Below are 24252 nucleotides of genomic sequence, written 5' to 3' on the forward strand. Positions count from 1 at the left end.
CAATTAGAGAAAAAAGAACAAAAAAACCCCAAAGTTAGCAGAAGGAAAGAAATCATAAAGATCAGATCAGAAATAAATGAAAAAGAAATGAAGGAAACGATAGCAAAGATCAATAAAACTAAAAGGTGGCTCTTTGAGAAGATAAGCAAAATTGATAAACCATTAGCCAGACTGACCAAGAAAAAGAGGGAGAAGACTCAAATCAATAGAATTAGAAATGAAAAAGGATAAGTAACAACTGACACTGCAGAAATACAAAAGATCATGAGAGGTTACTACAGGCAACTCTATGCCAATAAAAATGGACAACCTGGAAGAAGTGGACAAATTCTTAGAAATGCACAACCTGCCAAGACTGAATCAGGAAGAAATAGAAAACATGAACAGACCAATCACAAGCACTGAAATTGAAACTGTGATGAGAAATCTTCCAACAAACAAAAGCCCAGGACCAGATGGCTTCACAAGCGAATTCTATCAAACATTTAGAGAAGAGCTAACACCTATCCTGCTCAAACTCTTGCAAAATATAGCAGAGGGAAGAACACGCCCAAACTCATTCTACAAGGCCACCATCACCCTGATACCAAAACCAGACAAAGATGTCACACAGAAAGAAGACTACAGGCCAATATCACTGATGAACATAGATGCAAAAATCCTCAACAAAATTCTAGCAAACAGAATCCAACAGCACATTAAAAGGATCATACACCATGATCAAGTGGGGTTTATCCCAGGAATGCAAGGATTCTTCAATATATGCAAATCAATCAATGTGATACACCATATTAACAAATTGGAGGATAAAAACCATATGATCACCTCCATAGATGCAGAAAAAGCTTCTGAGAAAATTCAACACCCATTTATAATAAAAACCCTCCAGAAAGTAAGCATAGAGGGAACTTTCCTCAACATAATAAAGCCCATATATGACAAACCCACAGCCAACATCGTCCTCAATGGTGAAAAACTGAAAGCATTTCCACTAAGATCAGGAACAAGACAAGGTTGCCTACTCTCACCACTCTTATTCAACATAGTTTTGGAAGTTTTAGCCACAGCAATCAGAGAAGGAAAGGAAATAAAAGGAATCCAAATCAGAAAAGAAGAAGTAAAGCTCTCACTGTTTGCAGATGACATGATACTATACATAGAGAATCCTAAAGATGCTACCAGAAAACTACTAGGGCTAATCAATGAATTTGGTAAAGTAGCAGGATACAAAATTAATGCACAGAAATCTCTGGCATTCCTATACACTAATGATGAAAAATCTGAAAGTGAAATCAAGAAAACACTCCCATTTACCATTGCAACAAAAAGAATAAAATATCTAGGAATAAACCTACCTAAGGAGACAAAAGACCTGTATACAGAAAATTATAAGACACTGATGAAAGAAATTAAAGATGATACAAATAGATGGAGAGATATACCATGTTCTTGGATTAGAAGAATCAACACTGTGAAAATGACTCTACTACCCAAAGCAATCTACAGATTCAATGCAATCCCTATCAAACTACCAATGGCATTTTTCATAGAACTAGAACAAAAAATTTCACAGTTTGTATGGAAACACAAAAGATCCCGAATAGCCAATGCAATCTTGAGAACGAAAAACGGAGCTGGACGAATCAGGCTCCCTGACTTCAGACTATACTACAAGGCTACAGTAATCAAGACAGTATGGTACTGGCACAAAAACAGAAATATAGATCAATGGAACAGGATAGAAAGCCCAGAGATAAACCTATGCACATATGGTCACCTTATCTTTGATAAAGGAGGCAGGAATGTACAGTGGAGAAAGGACAGCCTCTTCAATAAGTGGTGCTGGGAAAACTGGACAGGTACATGTAAAAGTATGAGATTAGATCACTCCCTAACACCATACACAAAAATAAGCTCAAAATGGATTAAAGACCTAAATGTAAGGCCAGAAACTATCAAACTCTTAGAGGAAAACATAGGCAGAACACTCTATGACATAAATCACAGCAAGATCCTTTTTGACCCACCTCCTAGAGAAATGGAAATAAAAACAAAAATAAACAAATGGGACCTAATGAAACTTCAAAGCTTTTGCACAGCAAAGGAAACCATAAACAAGACCAAAAGACAACCCTCAGAATGGGAGAAAATATTTGCAAATGAAGCAACTGACAAAGGATTAATCTCCAAAATTTACAAGCAGCTCATGCAGCTCAATAACAAAAAAACAAACAACGCAATCCAAAAATGGGCAGAAGACCTAAATAGTCATTTCTCCAAAGAAGATATACAGACTGCCAACAAACACATGAAAGGATGCTCAACACCATTAATCATTTGAGAAATGCAAATCAAAACTACAATGAGGTATCATCTCACACCGGTCAGAATGGCCATCATCAAAAAATCTAGAAACAATAAATGCTGGAGAGGGTGTGGAGAAAAGGGAACACTCTTGTACTGCTAGTGGGAATGTGAATTAGTACAGCCACTATGTAGAACAGTATGGAGGTTCCTTAAAAAACTACAAATAGAACTACCATATGACCCAGCAATCCCACTACTGGGCATATACCCTGAGAAAACCATAATTCAAAAAGAGTCATGTACCAAAATATTCATTGCAGCTCTATTTACAATAGACAGGAGATGGAAACAACCTAAGTGTCCATCATCGGATGAATGGGTAAAGAAGATGTGGCACATATATACAATGGAATATTACTCAGCCATAAAAAGAAACGAAATTGAGTTATTTGTAGTGAGGTGGATGAACCTAGAGTCTGTCACACAGAGTGAAGTAAGTCAGAAAGAGAAAGACAAATACAGTATGCTAACACGTATATATGGAATCTAAGAAAAACAACTGTCATGAAGAACCTAGGGGTAAGATAGGAATAAAGACACAGACCTACTAGAGAATGGACTTGAGGATATGCGGAAGGGGAAGGGTAAGCTGGGCCAAAGTGAGAGAGTGGCACTACCAAAATGTAAAATAGATAGCTAGTGGGAAGCAGCCGCATGGCACAGGGCGATCAGCTCGGTGCTTTGTGACCTCCTATAGGGGTGGGATAGGGAGGCTGGGAGGGAGGGAGACGCAAGAGGGAAGCGATATGGGAACATATGTATATATATAACTGATTGACTTTGTTATAAAGCAGAAACTAACACACCATTGTAAAGCAATTATACTCCAATAAAGATGTAAAAAAAAACCAACAGGAAATTGATTTAGCCTCTCTTAGATTAATTTGGACATTAAAAAACTGTTCACTAAGGGTTGGGAAATCAGAAAGTAAAATGTGGAAAATGTGCTTACTTTTTGTACAGGGACTGCTGTTGTACTCTGATATCTGCTCTTCCCTTCTTATATAGTAATAAAATCCCCTATTTTTAAGCTGGGCACAGGGCCCTCCAAAATATTTCTCAGTTAGGACTGACTATGTTACTAAATTCTGGCCAAATCCATGTCAAGGGAAGAGTCTTTGAAGTGTCAGAGAGAAGTCCCTTCTTCCCCCTTTCCTCCTTCCTGCTGACTGGAATGTGAATATGATAGCTTGAACTCAAGCAGCCATCTTGGGCCATGAGGTGGGAGCCACAGGTTGAGGATGTGGAGCAATAAGATAGAAGGAGCCTGGGTTCCAGATGATTGTGGAGCTGCCACACCACTCCTGATTACTTATCTCAAAACGTTGTTTATATAAGAAAAATAAACTTCTATCTTGTTTAAGCTAAAAAAAAAAAAGAGTGGATATATGTATATGTATAACTGATTCACTTTGCTGTACAGCAGAAACTAACACAACATTGTATATCAACTATACTCCAATAAAAATTAAAAAAAAAAAAGAAACCCAGGTTCAGATAACTTAGTGAGTGAACTATTAAGAAGCACTTTATTAAGATATTAAATGCCCATATGAAACTCTGCCCTCATTTCTATACCTCTAAGTATTTTAAACTCAAAGTATCACTTGAGGCAAGGTTTTCTTGGTGCAGCGGTTATATAAACATCTGGAATTTCAAAGTACCGCAAAGGACTTCATAATCTACACAAAATGGCAAGTTGGATGTTGATACCCCCATCCACCCTCCACCACCAGAAACCTGAGAAAGGGTAACAGATCCCACAACCAAATGCAGCTTTTTTCTATATGAGGCATACTTTTGCAAGTATTTGACAAATATTTATTAGCTACTTATTATACAAGGAATTGTAGAGGTGTTATATGGATTCAAATATAGTTGTCCTTGCCTTCGAAGACAAACAACTAATGTAAATACATATATGATGAATGAAATACATGGTTTTACTAAAGAATAGAAGACAATACATTTCTTAGAGGAATGAACAATAAAAGCTTGATGAGTGAGGAAGCATTTGCACTAGGTGGGATTGTACAGAATTTCCACAGATATTAGAATAAGTAAAGGTAAAAGGCAATAGATTATAAGACAGCCAGGTCTGTCTGGCTTTTAGCCCTGTTGTTGGTTCAGTTTTATCTCTGCGGCCCCAGGACCTAGAAAAGTACCTGGCACACAGTGGTTTCTCAAGAATACTTCATGAATGAATTAATGAATATATATCTTACAAATTAACAAATATTGAACAGTAACTTATATATGATATACATTAATTCTCAAAGCTGATGAAACATTTTTTAGAAACAGAGATGATATATTACCCTTAAAAGAATAATTTTAATGGGACCAAGGGACATATCTGATAGGGCAAAGTCACTAAAAAGATGTAAAGGAGCAACAATAATGTTCATTTTGGACTATGTACATAATTAACTAATTATATTATTGACTAAACAAAAACATTTGTAGTAAAAATTGCTTCTAGCTTGAATCAACTGTCTTCTTTATATCCTACTCTCTACCCTCTAGTGTCTCTTTTACTACCATTGCACTAAAGAGAAAAATTGAAAATGGCTTAAAGAGCTGTTTTCCTTCTCAAAACCCTAAAATAGGCTTTTTTTTTCATTTACTAGCAATAGCTATTTTCAATCTAATTCAAATTTCAAAATCAAGCATGCAGGCTAAAGAAATTAATTTCTGGTTAAGTCAGAGAGAAATGAAATACATTGATAACTTTTTTAAAAAGTACGTTGTCTATGAGCACAACTCTGAATACCAATACCTAGGACAAAAAGGATTCAGAGCAGTCCTTTCCTATTTACAAGTTTCAGGATTAAGTAAATTGTGAGACTTTAAGTAAAAGGAAGGGGGAAATATGAAAGAGTTTTCCACTTGAATATTTTAAATGCAAGATCAAAAAAAATTACCATGAAAGAACGAAAAATTATTTTGTTTTACTTTTCTGCTTTTCTATGGAACTCTGGGAAGACATAGAGTAAGGAAGATAAAGTTATTTATCTAAGTATTTATTTAAGTATTTTAAATGGTCACAAGTTTGCCTCCATAGCACAACTGAAGAGAAATGTGTGTAATACAGCAAAATGGGGAGGAAGGGGTATTTGGGTTTTTTCCCTACAGACTAACACTTAAAGACATAAGAGTTCAGTGATAGGATATGCTGAACATTCTCGTCAGCACTTGAAAACTACACTCACCTCCTAATCCTCCAAGTAACACATTTCAACAGCCACTTTCAACTCAGAATCACTCAGTACATATCCTTTGCCCAAACACATGGCTGTCAGCCATTTATTGGCTCTCTTAACCCCTTGTTCTCTATCATCATTTTTTTTTTAAGTTGTGTAACTATGTCCATTCACTTGCTTTACCAATATAAACAGACTGAATCAAAAACACACAAGAGATTACTTAAAAGTCTTCCTCAAGCATGTCAGAGATTTTGCTGTTGTAATCTATATTCAGAATGGTTTGTATTACAGAACAGGCCATACAATGTAAAACAAAATCAAAAACAAACAAACCACCACCACCCCAGGGCTAAATCACAGTGTGACTGGGCAAGTTACCTTCTTCTTTAGTCTCAGTGTCCTTATCAGCACAATGGGAATAATTACAGAAGAATTAAATGAAATAGTACTCTAAAGTACTAAGAATTAAATGAAATAGTACTCTAAAGGTCTTGTTAACTACCAATCTTACTATATCATTTCATTAGGAGAGGTATGGTTAAGGGGGGTTTAATAATAGGCTTTGAGGACAGCTGACTAAAGGGTAATAGGATGGTTCTGATCTTTCCTGAAAAAAAAGGAAGAGCAGCTACAGTCTCATCCCTTATTTCTCCCTGGGCAAACAAATCAAGTATTGTGTATACATGATAATAATCAAGTAAGTTATAATAACAATAATATCAGAACTATAAAGGATCCAATAACAATGATATCAAAACTATAAAATATATATAAAGTGTTAAGAATCTCTGATAAAATAGAGTATCTATGAAACAGAGCGTTTAAAAGTAGTGTCCCATTCATGGGTTAGTACATCAACATTCAACATACTGTTTTGTTCTATTGATCCCTGCAGTAGTTCCAGAACATATGAATTAATATACTGGATTACAAAATCAAAAGTATTTTTTTACACAGTGATTTCACACTCTAAGCCATATAACTTTGCTCAACTTAGATTTTATATCCTAAAGTATTTTAGTGGATTTTCACAAACTTTATGTTTGTGCTTAATGAGATGTCTTCCTTCATTCTGTCCTTCTGCAAAAGTAACGTCAACACAATTGGAAGGATTCAAAGAAGAAATAAAGCATTTGTTTCCTAACTGCACCACTTTCAAGAAGGCTGAAACTGAGACATACTGGTCTCCACCTTTTTTTTTTTGAGCAGGTAAGGAATTGGTTAGGAAAGTAAATATTCTAGTGCATAACTGTCATATGTGTGAGGACTATTTTATAATGTTAAGAAATAAGGAAAACTTTCAAGAAAAAACATATATAAAAAGAGTTAGCTATATGCACAGCTATGTTTTTGGACCTGCACTTGGAATTTATTATCAGAATTTTTATTTTAAGCTATAGTATTTATAAAATATTAACATTTATAAAATATTTATCAAAAATCAATTTTAAACTTATCTTCTTATATTAACATCAACAAAATATTTATCATATACTAATTTAAAAATCTATCTTGTTATTAGTCAAACAAGGCTAACAAAATGAGGGTCAGGACTAAGAATTCCACAAACCTCAGCTTTCCACAGAAAAAGCACTTTAAAGTTCCCTGTGGGGAGAATGTAAGAAGTAGTAAAAGAAGTATTCCAACTGATCTTAATTGGAATAATTTCAAAAGGACTCCCAAATTATTTGGACTTTATAGACCATGAAACACCCTGATAGCCTTACATTGTTATAAATTGCTATACCTCTAAAAATAACGCACATTAAGGTCCTTACTGCACATTAAGGACCCAAATGTATAGAACAATGAATACTGAAATATTCCATCATTTAGAACTATGATTATATAATAAATCCTATAACTTATAAAACTGGAACTTACCTTAAAAAGTGTCACAGTGATTTCAATGTTTTCAGGAACAGGCCACACTACAACACCACGGTATGGATTTTTTATTCCAGGCTGCCAGCTATGAGCCTACCAGAATAAAAATAATGGCTTCAATTTGAAGTACAGGAAATGCAATGTTAATAATTTATAAAAATATATTGACCCTATTTAACTATCCATTAGATCTCCCTAAAACAAAAATGATTAGTCAAATAAAACTTTTCAAGCATTAAACTTGGGCTATGACGGTTGTATCACATGGTAGCTACAGATTACTATCTGTAAACAAACCTTTACCCTCTCCCACGCACGCGCGCACACACACACACACACACACGAAGATGCAAAAATGAGGTGCCTCATATTTTCAAAAGCTATTTAGGATTGAATAAAAACCTTATTAGGAGAAACATTTTTGAAATTACTTTGTTATTTAGGAACTTAAGGGCAAATTCATTCTTTAAAAGGAAAAATTAATTGTATAGTCTGCATTTAAGATCATTTCCCACTAAACCATAATGTTTATTTGGGTCAAGTAAAGAAGAAAGCAGTTTGTACAGTTAATGTTTCTAGTGCCTATAATTTTAAAGACTTTTTTCCTTGTAAATATTGATTATCAAGGTTCCCTAAGGAACCCCCTGAAATGTGGGGTCACCACTCTAGGTCTTCCGTTGTGGTGGCGTTTCCAGTCAAAGCTAATGCATAATGGTATGCCAGGACAGCTCAACTAAATCTTCATCTCTCTGGGCTTCAGAACTGGTCCGTGGACATGCTATGAAGGTGGTAATAAAAGCTGACACTTAAGAAGTACTTTCTATATGTCAGTGCATATTTGGAATTTACTTATGTTTAACTCATTCAATCTGCATAAGAATCCTATGAGGTAGCTACTATTCATTCATTCATTCACTCATTCACTCACTCAATTGATACTATCTGCCAAGCATTGTCTAGGAACTGTAGTTAAAAAAAAAAAAAAAAACTGCCTTAGTGGAGTTTTCAGAATAGTAGGAAGAGACAGACAAACAAAATAATTAAGTAAAACAGACAGCATGTTAGGTAGAGAGAAACGCTGTGGAGAAAAATGAAAGTAGGGAAGAAGGATGGAAGGGGCAAGAGAAAGTAACAATTTTCAACAGGTTAATCAGAGAGAAGTGTCAATGAGCAGGTGACGAGAGAAGACCGTAAGGAATTGAATCAGATATTTTAAAACATGGAAAGAGCTTTCTAGGGAGATGGACCAGCAACTGGAAAGGTGCTGAGGCAGTTAGATAACAACAATGTCAATGTGGCTGGAGCAGAGTGGTCAAAGAGAAGAGCAGCAGGAGATAAGACTAGAGAAATCACAGAGGGCCCAATCATATGAAGCTCTGGCAGCCCATTCCAAAGATTTTGGTTTGTAATTTGAGTGAGATGGGAAGCCACTGGAGGATTTTAAGCAGAGGAATGATGAAGTTATGTTTTTTGACTCTAGCAAATGTATTTAGAATAGGCTTCAGATGTAAGAGAGGAAACAGGGAGACCAGTAAGCTACTGCAATAATTCTTTGGAGAGCTAATGGTGACTTGGCTTGGGGTGGTACAAACTAGTCAGATTCCATATATTTTTTCATAGTTTCAAGATAGAATCAATAAGGTTTTCTGTCTGATTGTATGAAAGAAAGTAGCCAAGGCTGATTCTAAGGCTTTCGCCCTTGAGCAAGTACATAAAAGGAATTGCTATTAACAGATATGAGGCAAAACTGCTGAAGGATCAAGTTTGGAAAATAAGATTAGGAACTCAGTTTTATACACATTAAATCTAAGTTGCCTTTTAGATATTCAAGTGTAGGTGTTTAAATAGGCAGCTGGATGTATGTGCCGGGAGTTATAAATTTGGGAATCATCAGCGTGCAGGTGATACTTAAAACTTGGATGTGATCCCAAGGGAGTGAGGAGAGAGAGAAAGAGAGAGAGGGAGAGGGAGGGGGAAAGAGAGAGAGAGAGAGAGATAAACGCTCAGGAACTGAACCTTGGAGCACAACAATAACAGGTCCAGGAAATGAGGAGGAATCAGCAAAGAAGGGTCAGTAAAGCAGAAGGAAAAGCAGAGGCATGTGGTATTCTGAAACTCTAGAGGAGAAAATGTTTTAAGGAGAAAGGAACAACCATCTGTCCCAAATCTTGGTGACAGGTCATATAGGATGAGGTCTGGAAAATGACCCCTCGATTTAACAAAGCAGAAGCCATTACTGACCTCACAAGAGCAGTTTCAGTGGAGTGACAAGGGTAAACACCTGACTGGATTAGCATGGATTCAAGAAAGAACAGGAAGAAAGAAACTAGCAAGTACATTCAACTCCTCTGAGGTGTTTTGCTGAAAGAGAAAGGGAGAAATAGGTTGGTGCTAGTGGGAGAAATAGTGTCAGAAGAGAATTTTTTAAGTAAGAGAAAAATATTTTTAGGCTGATGAGAAATATCCAGTTAAGAGGGAAAATTTAATGATGCAGAAGAGAAATAATTTCTAGAGTAATGTCCTTAACAGTACAAAAGGAGACAGATTGGCCTTTGCTCGGAGCACAGACGATTCTTCCATAATAATAGGAAAGGAGCTAAAGTATATGAGTGCAGGTGCATGTCAGGGAGCAGATTTAACACATGAAGAAACTGAGGCACAGACTGGCCCAGGATCACACAGCAAGTAAGTGGCAAAAGTTGGATTTGAACCCAGGAAGTGGAACTGAGAAGGGATCAAGATCATGGAAACTTATGTCCGTGCAAATCTTATCATATCTTGTTAGTTAAAATACCAGCAGAATATTGTAAGTTAACTATACTTCAATAAAAGATAAAATACCAGCACAAGATATAGGTTTAGCAGCACTAAACTACTCCCACTCCAGCTAAATTGTCAATAACTCCCTCTCTATTCTCTCTTCATTGCCCCCAGATCACAAAACTTCAGGTGAGGAAAGGGAAGTAGTGACTCACAAGAGACTTAGCACACCACAGCCAAAGGTAAAGAACTGAGTTTTGCTGATTAAAAAACATCTCCAGGGATTCCTCTATTCCCCTGCCTATTTCTATGCCTGTTGACAGTCCTAGAACAAAAACTCCACAAAGTAAACAATATCCATTCTGAAAAGTAAATTGCTGCCCATCTTAGAAAATCTTTTATCAAAACTCTACACAGTCTACATATTTAATTCTTAAGATTTATGACAACTCTAATTCTCATGTACTGTCATGGTAGATCAAGCAATTTCTCTGGTCTCTTCAAACTTCCCATAATTATATTTTCATAGTCGCCCGATACATTAAAAAAAAAAGACCATAATAACTGAACTTTATTTATTAGCCACGGCAGAAAAGATAGAGTTTTTGTAAAATTTGGAATGAAAAAAAAGACCATCAAAGAATTTTAGGCCTGAAAATATCTTTAGGAGATCTAAACCAGGTCCAGATAAGGAAACTGAAGCAATTAAAGAGTAAATGGCTTGCCTGAAGCCATACTAATAATCAGTAGGAGAACCAACTCCATGATTTTCAAGTTCAGAGTTCTTAACCCAACCGACATCATAGCAAACTCTATTTCTGATTCACACAGTATTCAAGAAAATAGTCTTCTATCCCTAAGGTCTTAACATTTACGTATATGACACAGAGGTCAAGAGTGGGAAAAGCAGGGAATGTGGAGACCAACTAACAACTGGGCAGGGTTAGAAGATGGTGATACCATGTAATTTCCTCAGGTATCCTAATGCTGCTCCTCTAAATGACCTCTTTAAATTTTCAATCTTGGATCAGGGAATGGTAATTAGACCAATAAACAAACAAAAATACAACTGCTTAATGAATTAAAATATTTTTTTTCTTTTTTTTTTTGCAGTACGCGGGTCTCTCACTGTTGTGGCCTCTCCCGTTGCGGAGCACAGGCTCTGGACGCGCAGGCTCAGTGGCCATGGCTCATGGGCCCAGCCGCTCCACGGCATGTGGGATCTTCCCGAACCGGGGCATGAACCCGTGTCCCCTGCATCAGGAGGCGGACTCTCAACCACTGCGCCACCAGGGAAGCCCTCTTTCTTTTTTCTAGTAAAAAGAGATGGAAAGGTGCTAGTTCCCAAGCTGCTAGTATGCTGCCATTTTCTGACCATTCTATCCAGCAACCCTTCCCAGCAAGAGAAAAGGTCAAACTAAGACAGAGCTCTGGCTTTCTGATAGTCTTTTTAGGGACTGTACACCTAGCTAAGTTAGGACAGTGTAACAATACCAATTAGTCCAGCTGAGTATCTGGCAATGCCAGCTTTATAATGTTAGCTAATTATTATATACTAGGCAGAATCAGTAAATTTTGCTGGAGAGGAAACTATGGATGTACATAGCAGCAAACCTGAAGGAAAAAAAAAAGTGTTCCTAGTCAGAAGAGCTTACTACAACTTCTACCTCAAACAGAATTAAAGAACCTGAAGCTAGAAAAAGAATGAAAAGTCTAATACAGGTAACTAAAAATAGCTGCAGTATTAAACATCTAACTGTACAAATCAACTGAGACAGGAATTTAGGTTCTTAAGAACTTTATTTTTTAAAAAGCACCTCATACTGGCACTCATCAGCACTACAAGAACCCTGATCAGTTTTTATTCAGAGTAACAGAAAGGATTTCCCTAGAAAATAATTTGGTACAAAACACATACAGCTATTTAGCTAGCTCCTTAGTAGAGTCAGGAAAGGCAGGTTATTTAATCATTTGCCAGCATCCTAGTACAGTTAATGACAGAAAGGATGAAGCCACATTATCCAGTTCCATTCATATTTTTTTTTCACTTTTTAATCATATCACAGATCCTTTAGCAAAGGCAGACCTAAGGAAAAGGTAACATTTCTCAATTTTGAGTAATGACTCTATAAAATGCCTTATTTTCAAATTATTTCATATCATATCTTACCTAAAAGACTTGTACCTAATATGGAACTAAACACAGAATAAATATTCACTTGTTACTTCTGATTCCTACAAAATCAAAATATTTCACTGAAAATTTATAACTGTCAATTTAGTTTTTAAATTGATGATTTTCAATTTATAAAACTGCATCTACCCATAGGTTTAAGATGTCACACATAAATTTACCTTAGAGTTGTCCATATCATGGTCATAAGTCAAAGCTCTACAACTATACCCACCCCTTCATGATACCACAGCACATTGATAAAGGCTATAGTACAACCACAGAGCAGGGAAGTAGAGGTGGTAATGCCATCCAAAAGCTGGTGAGGACTTTCAAGCTCTTGTTTCCCTTTGGAACTCTCCCATCTCTCTGTGAGTTTAAATTTACAAAACTAGATTTAAGGCAACAGACTACTCTGCCATAATTCTTCTTGACTATCACAATCTCCCTGCTTCCTATTGTCAAACACTGTACTGAAAAATAATTTATTTAAGCATATACAAATCAACTACAGCCTGAAAAAATCTCTGTTATAAATGCCATGACTTGAGGATAAGAGGCGGGGAAGCTGCATATTGGGATAATTACTCATAGTTATTATTTTCTCGATAAAAAAGGATTCAGCAATGAGTTCTTTATATATTTAACTAGAAAAATAGACATGTACCCAAAGAAAGTGAGCAATAAATTGAAAACTAAACTTTAAATTAAATAAGGCAATGTGCCTTATTATTTTACTGTCTAATCTGTTATCTGGGTGTCAGTTATAAATTTCAATCCACCAATATAAAAAAGGTAGATAATCAACTATACTTCAATAAAATAATTTAAAACGGCAGATATACTCAGAATCAGGCAAGATAAATAATAACTTATACAGATAACCAAAGAAAATTAATTACTGCATAGTTCAAACTCTTTCCAGAAACACAGTTAAAAGTAAAAACTAGACTATTTTCTGGCCAATGGTTGCAGAAATCTGCTTTCCCCCTAAGTGATTTCAAAGGGACTTAGCAAGCAAATAATATTTCAAAGGAAAAATGTCAGAAAACAGAAGAGTCTTTCAGAAGAAAACAATGGTTCTAGTCTGTGGATTTAATATAACTGATAGCTAATTTTTAAAAAATAATAGCTGGGGACAATTTTATTTTTTTTTTAATTCCAAAATGCCATGGATCTCAAGCTTCTCAAGATTAAAAAAAAAGTTATTTGTTTAATTTTCACAATAATATCATTAGCATTTCTTTCATAGCTTCTGGAACTGATTTTTACATCCTTATTTAGCTGTTGTGAACAATTTACAGAACAGCATTTCACATATACATGAACATATTATGTATATGCTATAATAAACAACACACTGTAACTTCTCATAAACTTTTCAAAAGTACACCTATAATGTTTCAAGAGAAAATACAATGATTCTAAAATATCCAGAAGGGATCTGAAATATTAAGAGCATCACAACTGGAAAATTAGTCCAATAAGAAATAGTTCCTTCTAGAAAATATTATATTTTGAGAAAAATCAACCTGTAGCCTATGTTTGTATTTCACCATCTGGATTCAATCAATATTTGATACAATATAAAATAGAATCTGGACCTAAAATTTATTTGACTGACTTTCAAAAATGTAATTAAATTAAAAGTAGACTTAATTTCAAATATGGGTATTCTGAATTGACCTTTAATCTAAAGTATTTCATTATGTTTCATAATGTTTTAAGAAAACAGTATCTAGTTTCTAAAAGAGGGACATCACTTTTTGTTGATAGCTAAAAACATTTAGGGTCGATTTCTAATGTTTATAGTTATATTCAGATTCTTCTATCACACTTAGTGGATGGCCTAATATTGTTCCTTTTCACAAAAGCTTAAGACCCACTGAGCAAAACTGACAGACGACCCTAAGTCTCTTTTTAGAACCCCTTCTCATAAATAGATAAGAAAATATTACATGTCCAAAATATAATGCCCCCAAACTACAAATGTATGCTTTGAAGAAAATGCTATTCATGAGGTGAAGCAACTGGACCTTTCCTATATTGCTGGTGGGGGTATATTAAAAGTTCAAAATGTATGTACCCTATTACCCATTGATTCCATTCCAAGTTATTCGTCCAAGAGAAAACATTTGTCCCCCAAAATACTTGAACAGTAATGTTTATGACAGATTTATTCACAATAGTTGAACACTCAGAATATTCACTGGAAACAAATCAAATGTTCATCAACAGATGTATAAAAAATCACACTGCAGTATATGTGCATGATGGAATACTGCTCAGCAATGAAAAAAGTTAAACTACCAACATTCACAATACCATGAATAAATCTCGAAAACATGCTGTACAAAAGAAACCAGACATAAAATAGTACTTTTGTATGATTCTATTTATGTGAAATTTAAGAACAGGCAAAAATAGCCTACGGTGATAGAAAAATCAGAATAGTAGTTGCCTCTAAGGATTGGGAATTGACTGGAAGAGGACTCAAAGGAAAAAGGTGATGAAAATTGTCTATATCTTGATAGCAGTGGTAATTATACAACTATATATTGATCAAAACTCATAAAATTGTGTACTTAAGATCTGTGACTTATACCATATATAAATTTTAATTCAATAAAAATAAAATTTAAAAAGATGCCCTTAAAAAATTTTTAATTCTGAAATTTAATTAAATTAAAATTTAATTTCAGTTAAAATGAATAAATTTTTCTTTACGTAAGTCTACTTACGGAAAAACCAACATTCAATAAACATGCTTGTAGTTATCGTGTGCTTATAAAAATATACTCATACTTACTTGTCTATAGATTGGAATTTTTAAAATACTTAAAATTGTTACTGAACATTTTAAAATTCTGTTCTCGGCTTCCCTGGTGGCGCAGTGGCTAAGAATCCACCTGCCAACGTAGGGGACAGGGGTTTGAGCCCTGGTCTGGGAAGATCCCATGAAGTTGCCGCAGAGCAACTAAGTCTGTGAGCCACAACTACTGAGCCTGTGCTCTAGAGCCTGCGAGCCACAACTACTGAGCCCATGTGCCGCAACTACTGAAGCCCGTGCACCTAGAACCTGTGCTCTGCCACAAGAGAAGCCACCACAATGAGAAGTCCATGCACCGCAACGAAGAGTAGCCCCCGCTCGCCGCACCTAGAGAAAGCCCACGTGCAGCAACGAAGATCCAACACAGCCAAAAAATTTTTTAAAAAATTATAAATAAATAAATAAAATTCTGTTCCACTCCTCACGAAGCCATAAGAACAAAAAATTAAAACCTTTGAAAAATCCAACTCCTCTTCAGTAACCCAGCAATGGACTCAGATAACTCATCATTCCTTATGTGTGTCCTAACTTCATCCTCTTGGAATCTGAATAAAGTAATCCTAGGTATAATTTTGTAAGTGATATTTATTTAATCATTATTTCATGATATCCTAGCACAGAGGAGTTAAATAACTATTATGTTATTCAAGGCTACCAAATCCAAAATCAAAACTCAGGTAACTGGCTCCTGCTTTAGGAACTGCAGTAACAAGATTACATACAGCGCCTGATCAATCATTTTAGTACATTAGATAATAAGAAATAACCTAAAATATCAAGTAATATTTTAAAACATTCTTCACTGGGACCAGAGAGGCTTAATAATTTGACCAAAAGTCAAATTCAATATTTGCGTAAGAAATTTAGCAAACAGACAAACCTTGGAAGACTTCCTTCGGCTTCTTCTCGTCCAAACTACCACCAGTTTATCTGGTTGCCTGCCAAACAAGAAAAAGATTACGTATAATTTATCTTAAATCAAATAATAAAATTTAGTTCTGGCGCCTTTAAAAGAACAAAAAATCATCTGCTTTAGATTACATAGAACCGTTGCACTTACAATAAAGCTCTATAAATTATTCATATATAGTAGATGTTGAATACAGATATGATCTAATTTAAATGACTAATATTTCATCCACATGTTTTTCTAAAAATACTTTACCAAGTAAATTCATTGGGACAAACCAAGTAAAATTAAATACTTAGACTATTTTAAAAAGAAAAGCAGGGGCTTCCCTGGTGGCGCAGTGGTTGAGAGTCCGCCTGCCGATGCAGGGGACACAGGTTCGTGCCCTGGTCCGGGAAGATCCCATATGCCGCGGAGCGGCTGGGCCCGTGAGCCATGGCCGCTGAACCTGCACGTCTGGAGCCTGTGCTCCGCAACGGGAGAAGCCACAGCAGTGAGGCCCGCGTACCGCAAAAGAAAAAAAAAAAAAATCTCCTTTAAAACAATACTATATTTCTAACACATTATCCACTTTAATTTAGAGAAAATAAGCATAAAAACGATACTTCCAAAGTAATTTAAATCTGTGGTTTACACTACTCTTGCATCTCTGTATCTTATGACCAATGCTTATGGTTTTCAAAAACTTTTTATAATCAATCATCTCAACTATCTTCATAAAAACAATATAATACCAAAAAATAGGCAAGGTACATTCTGGCAAAGTTACATAACTCATCGAAAGTTCTGGCAAAACCAAGACCAAATGAAATACAGGTCTTCTAATTCTCATACCTCTCTTCTTTATATTCTGCCAACATAAAGTTAAAAACAAAACACACTCACATTTTCAGATAATACAACTAAGTTCTCTTTAATGCTTAGGGAAAACAGAAAAACTATGATTATCAGTTCTTTTACTTAGATTTTTATTTTTAAAAATCTTAAAAGCTTTTTAACCAAGAAATGAATGATATTACTCATCTCAGTGACCTTCACCACTTTCTCTGTCTCCTTCATTTTACCCTGGTATCTTTCATTATCAGCAGATGACCTGTCCTCCTATTTAACTACCTACCTACCTACTTACCTTCCTACCTACATACATATATTATAAAAGGTCACCAGCCATAAAGTCCTGATCCAGTGATTTACCTAGAAACCTGTCCAAAGAGCAACAGTTGTCTAATGAAAAATATTACTGAGGAACTGATCCTGAATGTAGTACAGAGAAATAAAGTGGTAATATTTTTAAAGAAGGTAAGAGACATAGAAGATAGATTGAGAAGTACACACACCTAACAGAAATTCTAGGGCTTCCCTGGTGGTGCAGTGGTTAAGAATCCGCCTGCCAGTGCAGGGGACACGGGTTCAAGCCCTGGTCCGGGAAGATCCCACATGCTGCAGAGCAACTAATCTCGTGTGCCACAACTACTGAGCCTGCACTCCAGAGCCCATGTGCCACAACTACTGAAGCCCACATGCCTACAGCCCGTGCGCCGCAACAAGAGAAGCCACCGCAATGAGAAGCCTGCACACCACAATGAAAGAGTAGCCCCTGCTCGCCGCAACTAGAGAAAGCCCGCACACAGCAACAAAGACCCAAAGCAGCCAAAAATAAATAAATAAATTTATTTTGAAAAAGAAATTCTAGAAGTTTAGAATAGTGGGAATGGCAGAGGCAATACTAAGGAGAAAAGGCTAAGAATGTTCCAATAAAGATAGGAGTCCTTAGGTCGAAAATATATATTAACAAATAAACAGGATAAATAAAAAACTAATCTATGTCTAAATACCTCGCAACTACGGAACAGCAAGAATAAAGAGAAAAATCATAAGAAAAGATAGGTTACCAGCAAAGGCGTAATTATGCTGATAACAACTTCTTAGCAGCAACAGCGCCCAAAATACAATGAAGCTAATGATCTTCAAGTGCTAAGGGAAAATAGATGCCATCCTGGAGTTTCATATTGGCTAAACTACCATTTAAGAAATGGTTTCAGACATAAAAGACTAAGAATTTACAATCTATATAACCCAGCTAAATACAGGAAGGAGGAGGATGCAAGAAGCAATATAAATGTGGTAAAATGTTAATACTTGTCATTTTCAGTGATAGGACCTGAAGAAAACAAGAGTAGACAAAAAAACAAAAGTAAGGTTCCAATGAAACTATTTCATCAAGGCATCTTCTAAACAAATGCAGTGTGTTTCTGATGGTGATAGTAACCAGCATAGTATAAAAAAGAAAAATGGTGGTTCTCCACCCAAGACTAAACCAGTTCCCAAAGAGTGAAAAGCTTTGAAGACAACAATTGTAAAAACCAGTAGCTTGTTTTGGTGAATCTTTCCAGCGTGAGATGTTGGGAGCAGGAGCCAGATGCCAAAGTGCTAAATTACAGATGAAATAGAAGAAAGTTTCTATGAAACATCAGAGTGTTCATCTAAGAATCTGAACCAATGGAGAAACAAACAAAACCTTGTTCAACACACAGAGAAGTAGAACAGGACAAATGACATGAAGATGGGGAGCAGTATAGCAACATGACAACAGAGCTGGGCAGAGGGTATGATCAATGATGGCAGCTTAACAGCAGAGGGACTGCGTAGCCAACCAGTGCAAGCTACCTTATTTGAAAGCATTGGTGGCTTGCTGGAACCCTTTACCTAGATTACTACACTAACCTTTTTACTGTGTTCTCACCTCCACATTTCCAGCCCAACCTCAACCCTTAGTTATATTTCTGCAATACTTCTTTAGAAATGCTATAAAGATCTTACTGATTTTCCTTATTATCCTTACTGGGCTCTTATACTGAAGGTACTACAGACTGGCACTTGAAGGTTGAATTTCACAGATTTATTTGACCTAAACAGTATTCCATTTTAGTTTAAATTTAAACTTTAAAAAACATTTCTTACTTAAATGTCTTTAAACAAGGTCCATGCTATCCAGATTACTAGAGCCTTCAATGCTATCAACTGCTTCACACCTGACCAGCTTCACTCTTAAGATGATCTACTTAGTCCCTGTATGCATTTGACCCTGTGACACCATAGCATGCAAGATAACATCCATATTCCTGAATGTGGTTTATAAGGCACTTCACCACCTGACTCTGATCTACTTTTCTAGATGCAAAACCTACAAATATCTCAAAGGCATCTTGCTTTCCAATCAATCCCTGAACACTTATTCAATTTCTTCACATCTTTGCATGTTACAAACTTTTTTTAAAACCTCCTCTTTTCTCTCCTTTTCTACCTGATAAACTCTTAATTCATCACTTCCTCTGTGAAAACCTGACCATTTCTCATTCCATTCCCACTTCATCCCACATCCTAAACCTCAGGCAGAGTTAACTGCTCCTTCTACTGTATTTCCAGTAATACTCTAGACACCTCTTTTTTAATATCCTCTGCACCCTGTATTACATTATTTGTTATTATTTCTATCTCCTCCACTAGACTGTGCTCCCTTATCAACCATATCTTATTTATCTTTCTATTCCCAGTAACTAATAAGAATCTGGTACAAGATTGAGGCTCGATGTACATTCACTACTGAATGAACCTTAAATTTCATCCAGGAATTCCCAATTGGTTAATTATAATTGATGAGGTCCAACTAAAGCCTGTAGCTACATCATACATTCTCTCTGCAGCTTATTTGAGCTTTGCAAGCATCCTCACCTTGGCTGCACATTGGAATCTCCTGGGAAGGGAGAGTGCAAAGCAATCCCCACACCTCCCGACTTGGAACATTAGTGAGGTATTAGTTGTGATGGCAGTGAGGGTGTCTCCCCTCCATGATATTGTCCTAGTGCCACCTGCACAGTTGCCTCCACCTAACTTGGCCTCTCAGCATCTCCCTCCCCTCAACCCGTTCTGATCTTGTGTTTCAGAAAAGGGAAGCCACTTACTGTAAAAAATTAGGAAGGGTGGTCTCCTAACCTATATGCCTGAAGTTCCAAGTATGTAAATATAACATAAATTACTTATTTGAGAATGTCTCCAGAGATGAATAAACTTTTTTGTAATTCTAAGTCACGTCCAATTTTTATAATGTCTTCATTAGAAATCAGCCCACCTTTACATTATCAGGGACAAAGCAAGGCAGAATGTTCTAAAATAAAGAACTGTGCTGTTATTGTTCTCATAGAAGAACACCAAAAACCACACAACTGGTTGACCACAATTAATATTTTAAGCATCCATGCTGTACTAGAAAAGAACCATTAAATATTTACTTATGTGCTCCCAAGAGGCCAGGGATAGAGCAATTGTGAGAGTTTTATCCAACTACCAAAGAACCTATATAACTTTCTATCAAAAAAGTCAAGACAACCTGATAGAGCCCAGATTTTAGAGAGAATCTAACAATCACGTACTTAACATTTCTACCCCATTACCTAAGTAACCAGGTAGCACTACACATACAGATATATAAACATACACACATATATTTATATACAGATATTTACATATATAAACATTTTATATACATACACATAAAATGTACACAGACACACTGCCTGAGTTCCACTGGAAAATTTGTAGTTTTTTGGTGGGCTTATGCAGCAGAGGAAACTTTACAGTTAAAAATAAGGGACTTAAAAAAAATAAATAAATAAATAAAATAAGGGACTTCCCTGGCAGTCCAGTGGTTGAGACTCCACGCTTCCACTGCAGGGGGCATGGGTTTGATCCCTGGTGGGGGAATTAAGATCCCACATGCCGGGCAGTGCGGCCAAAACATGAATGAATGAATGAATAAAATAAAAATCGACCTTCTATCCTACCCTCAGAGTCCTTAAAAGGCAACAAGTTGAATCTGAAGGTGGCAAGACTTATCTCACGCTATAGTCCTGATGCTAAATTCTGTAGAGGAGGAAGGACAGGAGGAAAATGGAAGTGGAAGGAGGAAAAGATATGAGAGCTACAATGAACCAGCTTATAAAGCAATAAACTGTATCTTTCTTTTGTCTGCAACTAAGTTTTGGGCCCTTCTCTTTGTCACTAGTGATCTACTGTGATCAAAGTAAATTTAAAGAAAAACATTTCTGGCTTAAATTTAGATTCCCTTACTCTTTCCTACTCCTGCATGTATGTCACTTGTGTGAGGTGAGACACAAAGCCATGAGAAAAATTCCAAAACCATCATGTGAAAACCAGCCTCATCACTCTCCAGAATCATAATAAGCATTCAACAAATATTTTATTGAATGCCTATTACATTCCTGGCACTGTGGTGAGCCATGGAGATGAAAAGTCAAAAGAAGACAAGCCTTGATCCTCTGGAAGTTTACATTCTAGTGGAGACATAAACAATTAAACCAACTACCCAACTCCAGGCACAACCTGTGATAACTGTGGTTACTATTAGGAAATGAAATTACATGTCATTTAAAGAATATACTTTTCTGTATTTTCTACAATGAATTCATATTACTTTATGGTGGGGAATTATTTAAATGTGGAGGGGGAGTTATTTAAAATAAAATAGCACTTTTAAGTTTGGAATTACATATGAACAGACAGAATTAAACAATTAAATTTTAAAATTTCATTGTATTTATTTTTTTATTTTTAAACTTTTTATTTTATATTGGAGTATAGCCAATTAACAATGTTGTGATAGTTTCAGGTGCACAGCAAAGAGACTCAGCCATAGATATACATGTATCCATTCTCCCCCAGACTCCCCTCCCATCCAGGCTGCCACATAACACTCAGCAAAGTTCCCTGTACTATACAGTAGGTCCTTGTTGGTTATCCTTTTTAAATATAGTAGTGTGTACATGTCAGTCCCAAACTCCCTAACTATCCCTTCCCTCCATCTTTCTCACACTGGTAACCATAAGTTCATACTCTAAGTCTGTGAGTCCATTTCTGTTTTGTAAATACATTCATTTGTATAATTTCTTTTTAGATTCCGCATATAAGCGATATCATAGGACATTTCTCTTTTTCTGTCTAACTGACTTCACTCAGTATGACAATCTCTAGGTCCACCCATGTTGCTGCATTATTTCATTCTTTTTTATGACTGAGTAATATTCCATTGTATAATATATGTACCACATCTTCTTTATCCCTTCCTCTGCTGATGGACATTTAGGTTGCTTCCATGTCTTGGCTATTGTAAACAGTGCTGCAATGAACACTGGGGTGCATGTATCCTTTTGGACCATGTTCTCTGGATATATGCCCAGAAGTGGGATTGCAGGGTCATATGGTAGCTCTATTTTTAGTTCTGTTCTCCACAGTGGCTGTATCAATTTACATTTCCACCAACAGTGTAGGAGGGTTCCCTTCTCTCCACACCTTCTCCAGCATTTATTGTTTGTGGATTTTTTTGATGATAGCCATTTTGACTGGTATAAGGTGATACCTCATTGTAGTTTTGATTTGTGTTTCTCTAATCATTAGCGAAAAATTGCATTGAATTTAAAGACCTCTCAGCTGAATTAATCTGTTTTCTAAGTCAATAGAAGTGGAAGAGGTGTACTCTTTGTCTTAAGTTAACATAAATGTTCCCTAAGGTCTGAGCTGGCCATAGACAAAATTTTGAAAGAGGCCCCACTTGACTCTGCAGCCCTCCTTTACCTGCAGCCCCTCCAATGTCTGGGGCATTCTTCCTTGGGCCTGCAAAGTCAGTATGGCACTCCATTACAGGACCCAACAATAACAATATGACAAATGCTTTTCAGATCACTAATTCTCTTCTATATCAATTAAAATCCCCCTTTCTCCAGGGTAAGTATCTTAGGAAGGTAGTCAAAGGAAAGAAAACTGGGGAAACAATTTGTATTAATTTAGGAGATATGAATTTGTAAAAGAAGGCTCCTCAAAGATGACATAGTACAGAGGAGAGATTACTAGACTGGAGGTTGGGAAACTTGTTTTTCCTAGTTCTGGCACGTAGTGACCTTAGGAATGCCTCTCCATATCTCTGAGCCTATTCCCTAATTTATCAAATGAAGAGATTGTACTAAGACCTCAGCTAGTTCTAAAACTATGATTCAGTGACCATATGATTAAATGACTCAAATTGGTTAAATATTTTGTGGTTTAAAATGAAATGAGAAATTAAAGAACAGGGTAAAGAATTTGTGGCACAGAGTGCTTTGCCTCCTGTTTTCTGACAACCTAGAGGTAGTTAATAGTACCACCTTTGAATAATATTATGAAAGGGGAAGTAGTATCTTTTAGCAGAGAAGTAAATGGACCACCGAAGATTCAGGCTCCCTGTCCAAAGCACAATGTTAAACCTGGGAGATGTTGCAGGAAGCCCCTTGCCCCCAACCACCACCACCACTCCCAGCATGCTGACACTGCGACGGAACAACATGATACCTCTCACCAGTGGTGTCACTTCTGGAGGAGAGTGGATAATAAATGAGTATGCCTTCTCCACACCAGCTGAATGGAGAGGATTCCAGAATGCAAAGAGGGCAGAGTCATAAGATAAAAGGTGTATGGGCTCCTGAATGACCACGTGGAAGTCCAGTCAACCTCTCTAGACTGAAAAGTGAGCAAGAAATGGACTTTTATTGGGTCAAACCACTTTGATCTTGGGGTGTGTCTGCTACAGTAACTCCTCAACATATAGAAAATTCAAAAGACACACATACATAACAATAAAGCAGTTGCTGTCTTGTAGAAGCTTACACTGCAAAGTGCTGAGACCAAATTTAACCTTTTTATGTCCTACTGGTTTTCACATATATGAAATTGATGTTTCCGAAGATAAAAGACAACTATACCTCAGAACTTAGTAATTAATATTTATGCCTTTGAGCTTTTCCTAAATTATAAATAAGAAATCATAAGCCTTTAGAACACAAAAAGTACAGCATATTCCTCTCACCAAAGAATACAGGAGGGGCTTCCCTGGTGGCGCAGTGGTTGAGAGTCTGCCTGCCGATGCAGGGGACACGGGTTCGTGCCCCGGTCCAGGAAGATCCCACATGCCGCAGAGCGGCTAGGCCCGTGAGCCATGGCCGCTGAGCTTGAGCGTCCGGAGCCTGTGCTCCGCAACGGGAGAGGCCACAACAGTGAGAGGCCCGTGTACCGC

General features: G+C 36.4%; 1 protein-coding gene across 7 annotated transcripts in view; it reads right to left on the minus strand.

Annotated features, from left to right (window-relative positions):
* Positions 1-24252, minus strand: part of EHBP1 (EH domain binding protein 1) — a 346734-nt gene that overhangs the window by 270686 nt on the left and 51796 nt on the right. For all 7 annotated transcript variants that reach the window (XM_060309152.2, XM_030877350.2, XM_060309154.2 and 4 more), the window contains exons 3-4: positions 16104-16161; positions 7458-7553 (exon numbers count right to left, since the gene is read on the minus strand). In XM_060309152.2, the coding sequence (XP_060165135.1) occupies positions 7458-7553; positions 16104-16161 (154 nt within the window). The remainder of the gene's footprint in view (positions 1-7457; positions 7554-16103; positions 16162-24252) is intronic.

This window comes from Globicephala melas, chromosome 12 (genome assembly GCF_963455315.2).
Source record: "Globicephala melas chromosome 12, mGloMel1.2, whole genome shotgun sequence".
Taxonomy (NCBI): Eukaryota; Metazoa; Chordata; class Mammalia; order Artiodactyla; family Delphinidae; genus Globicephala; species Globicephala melas.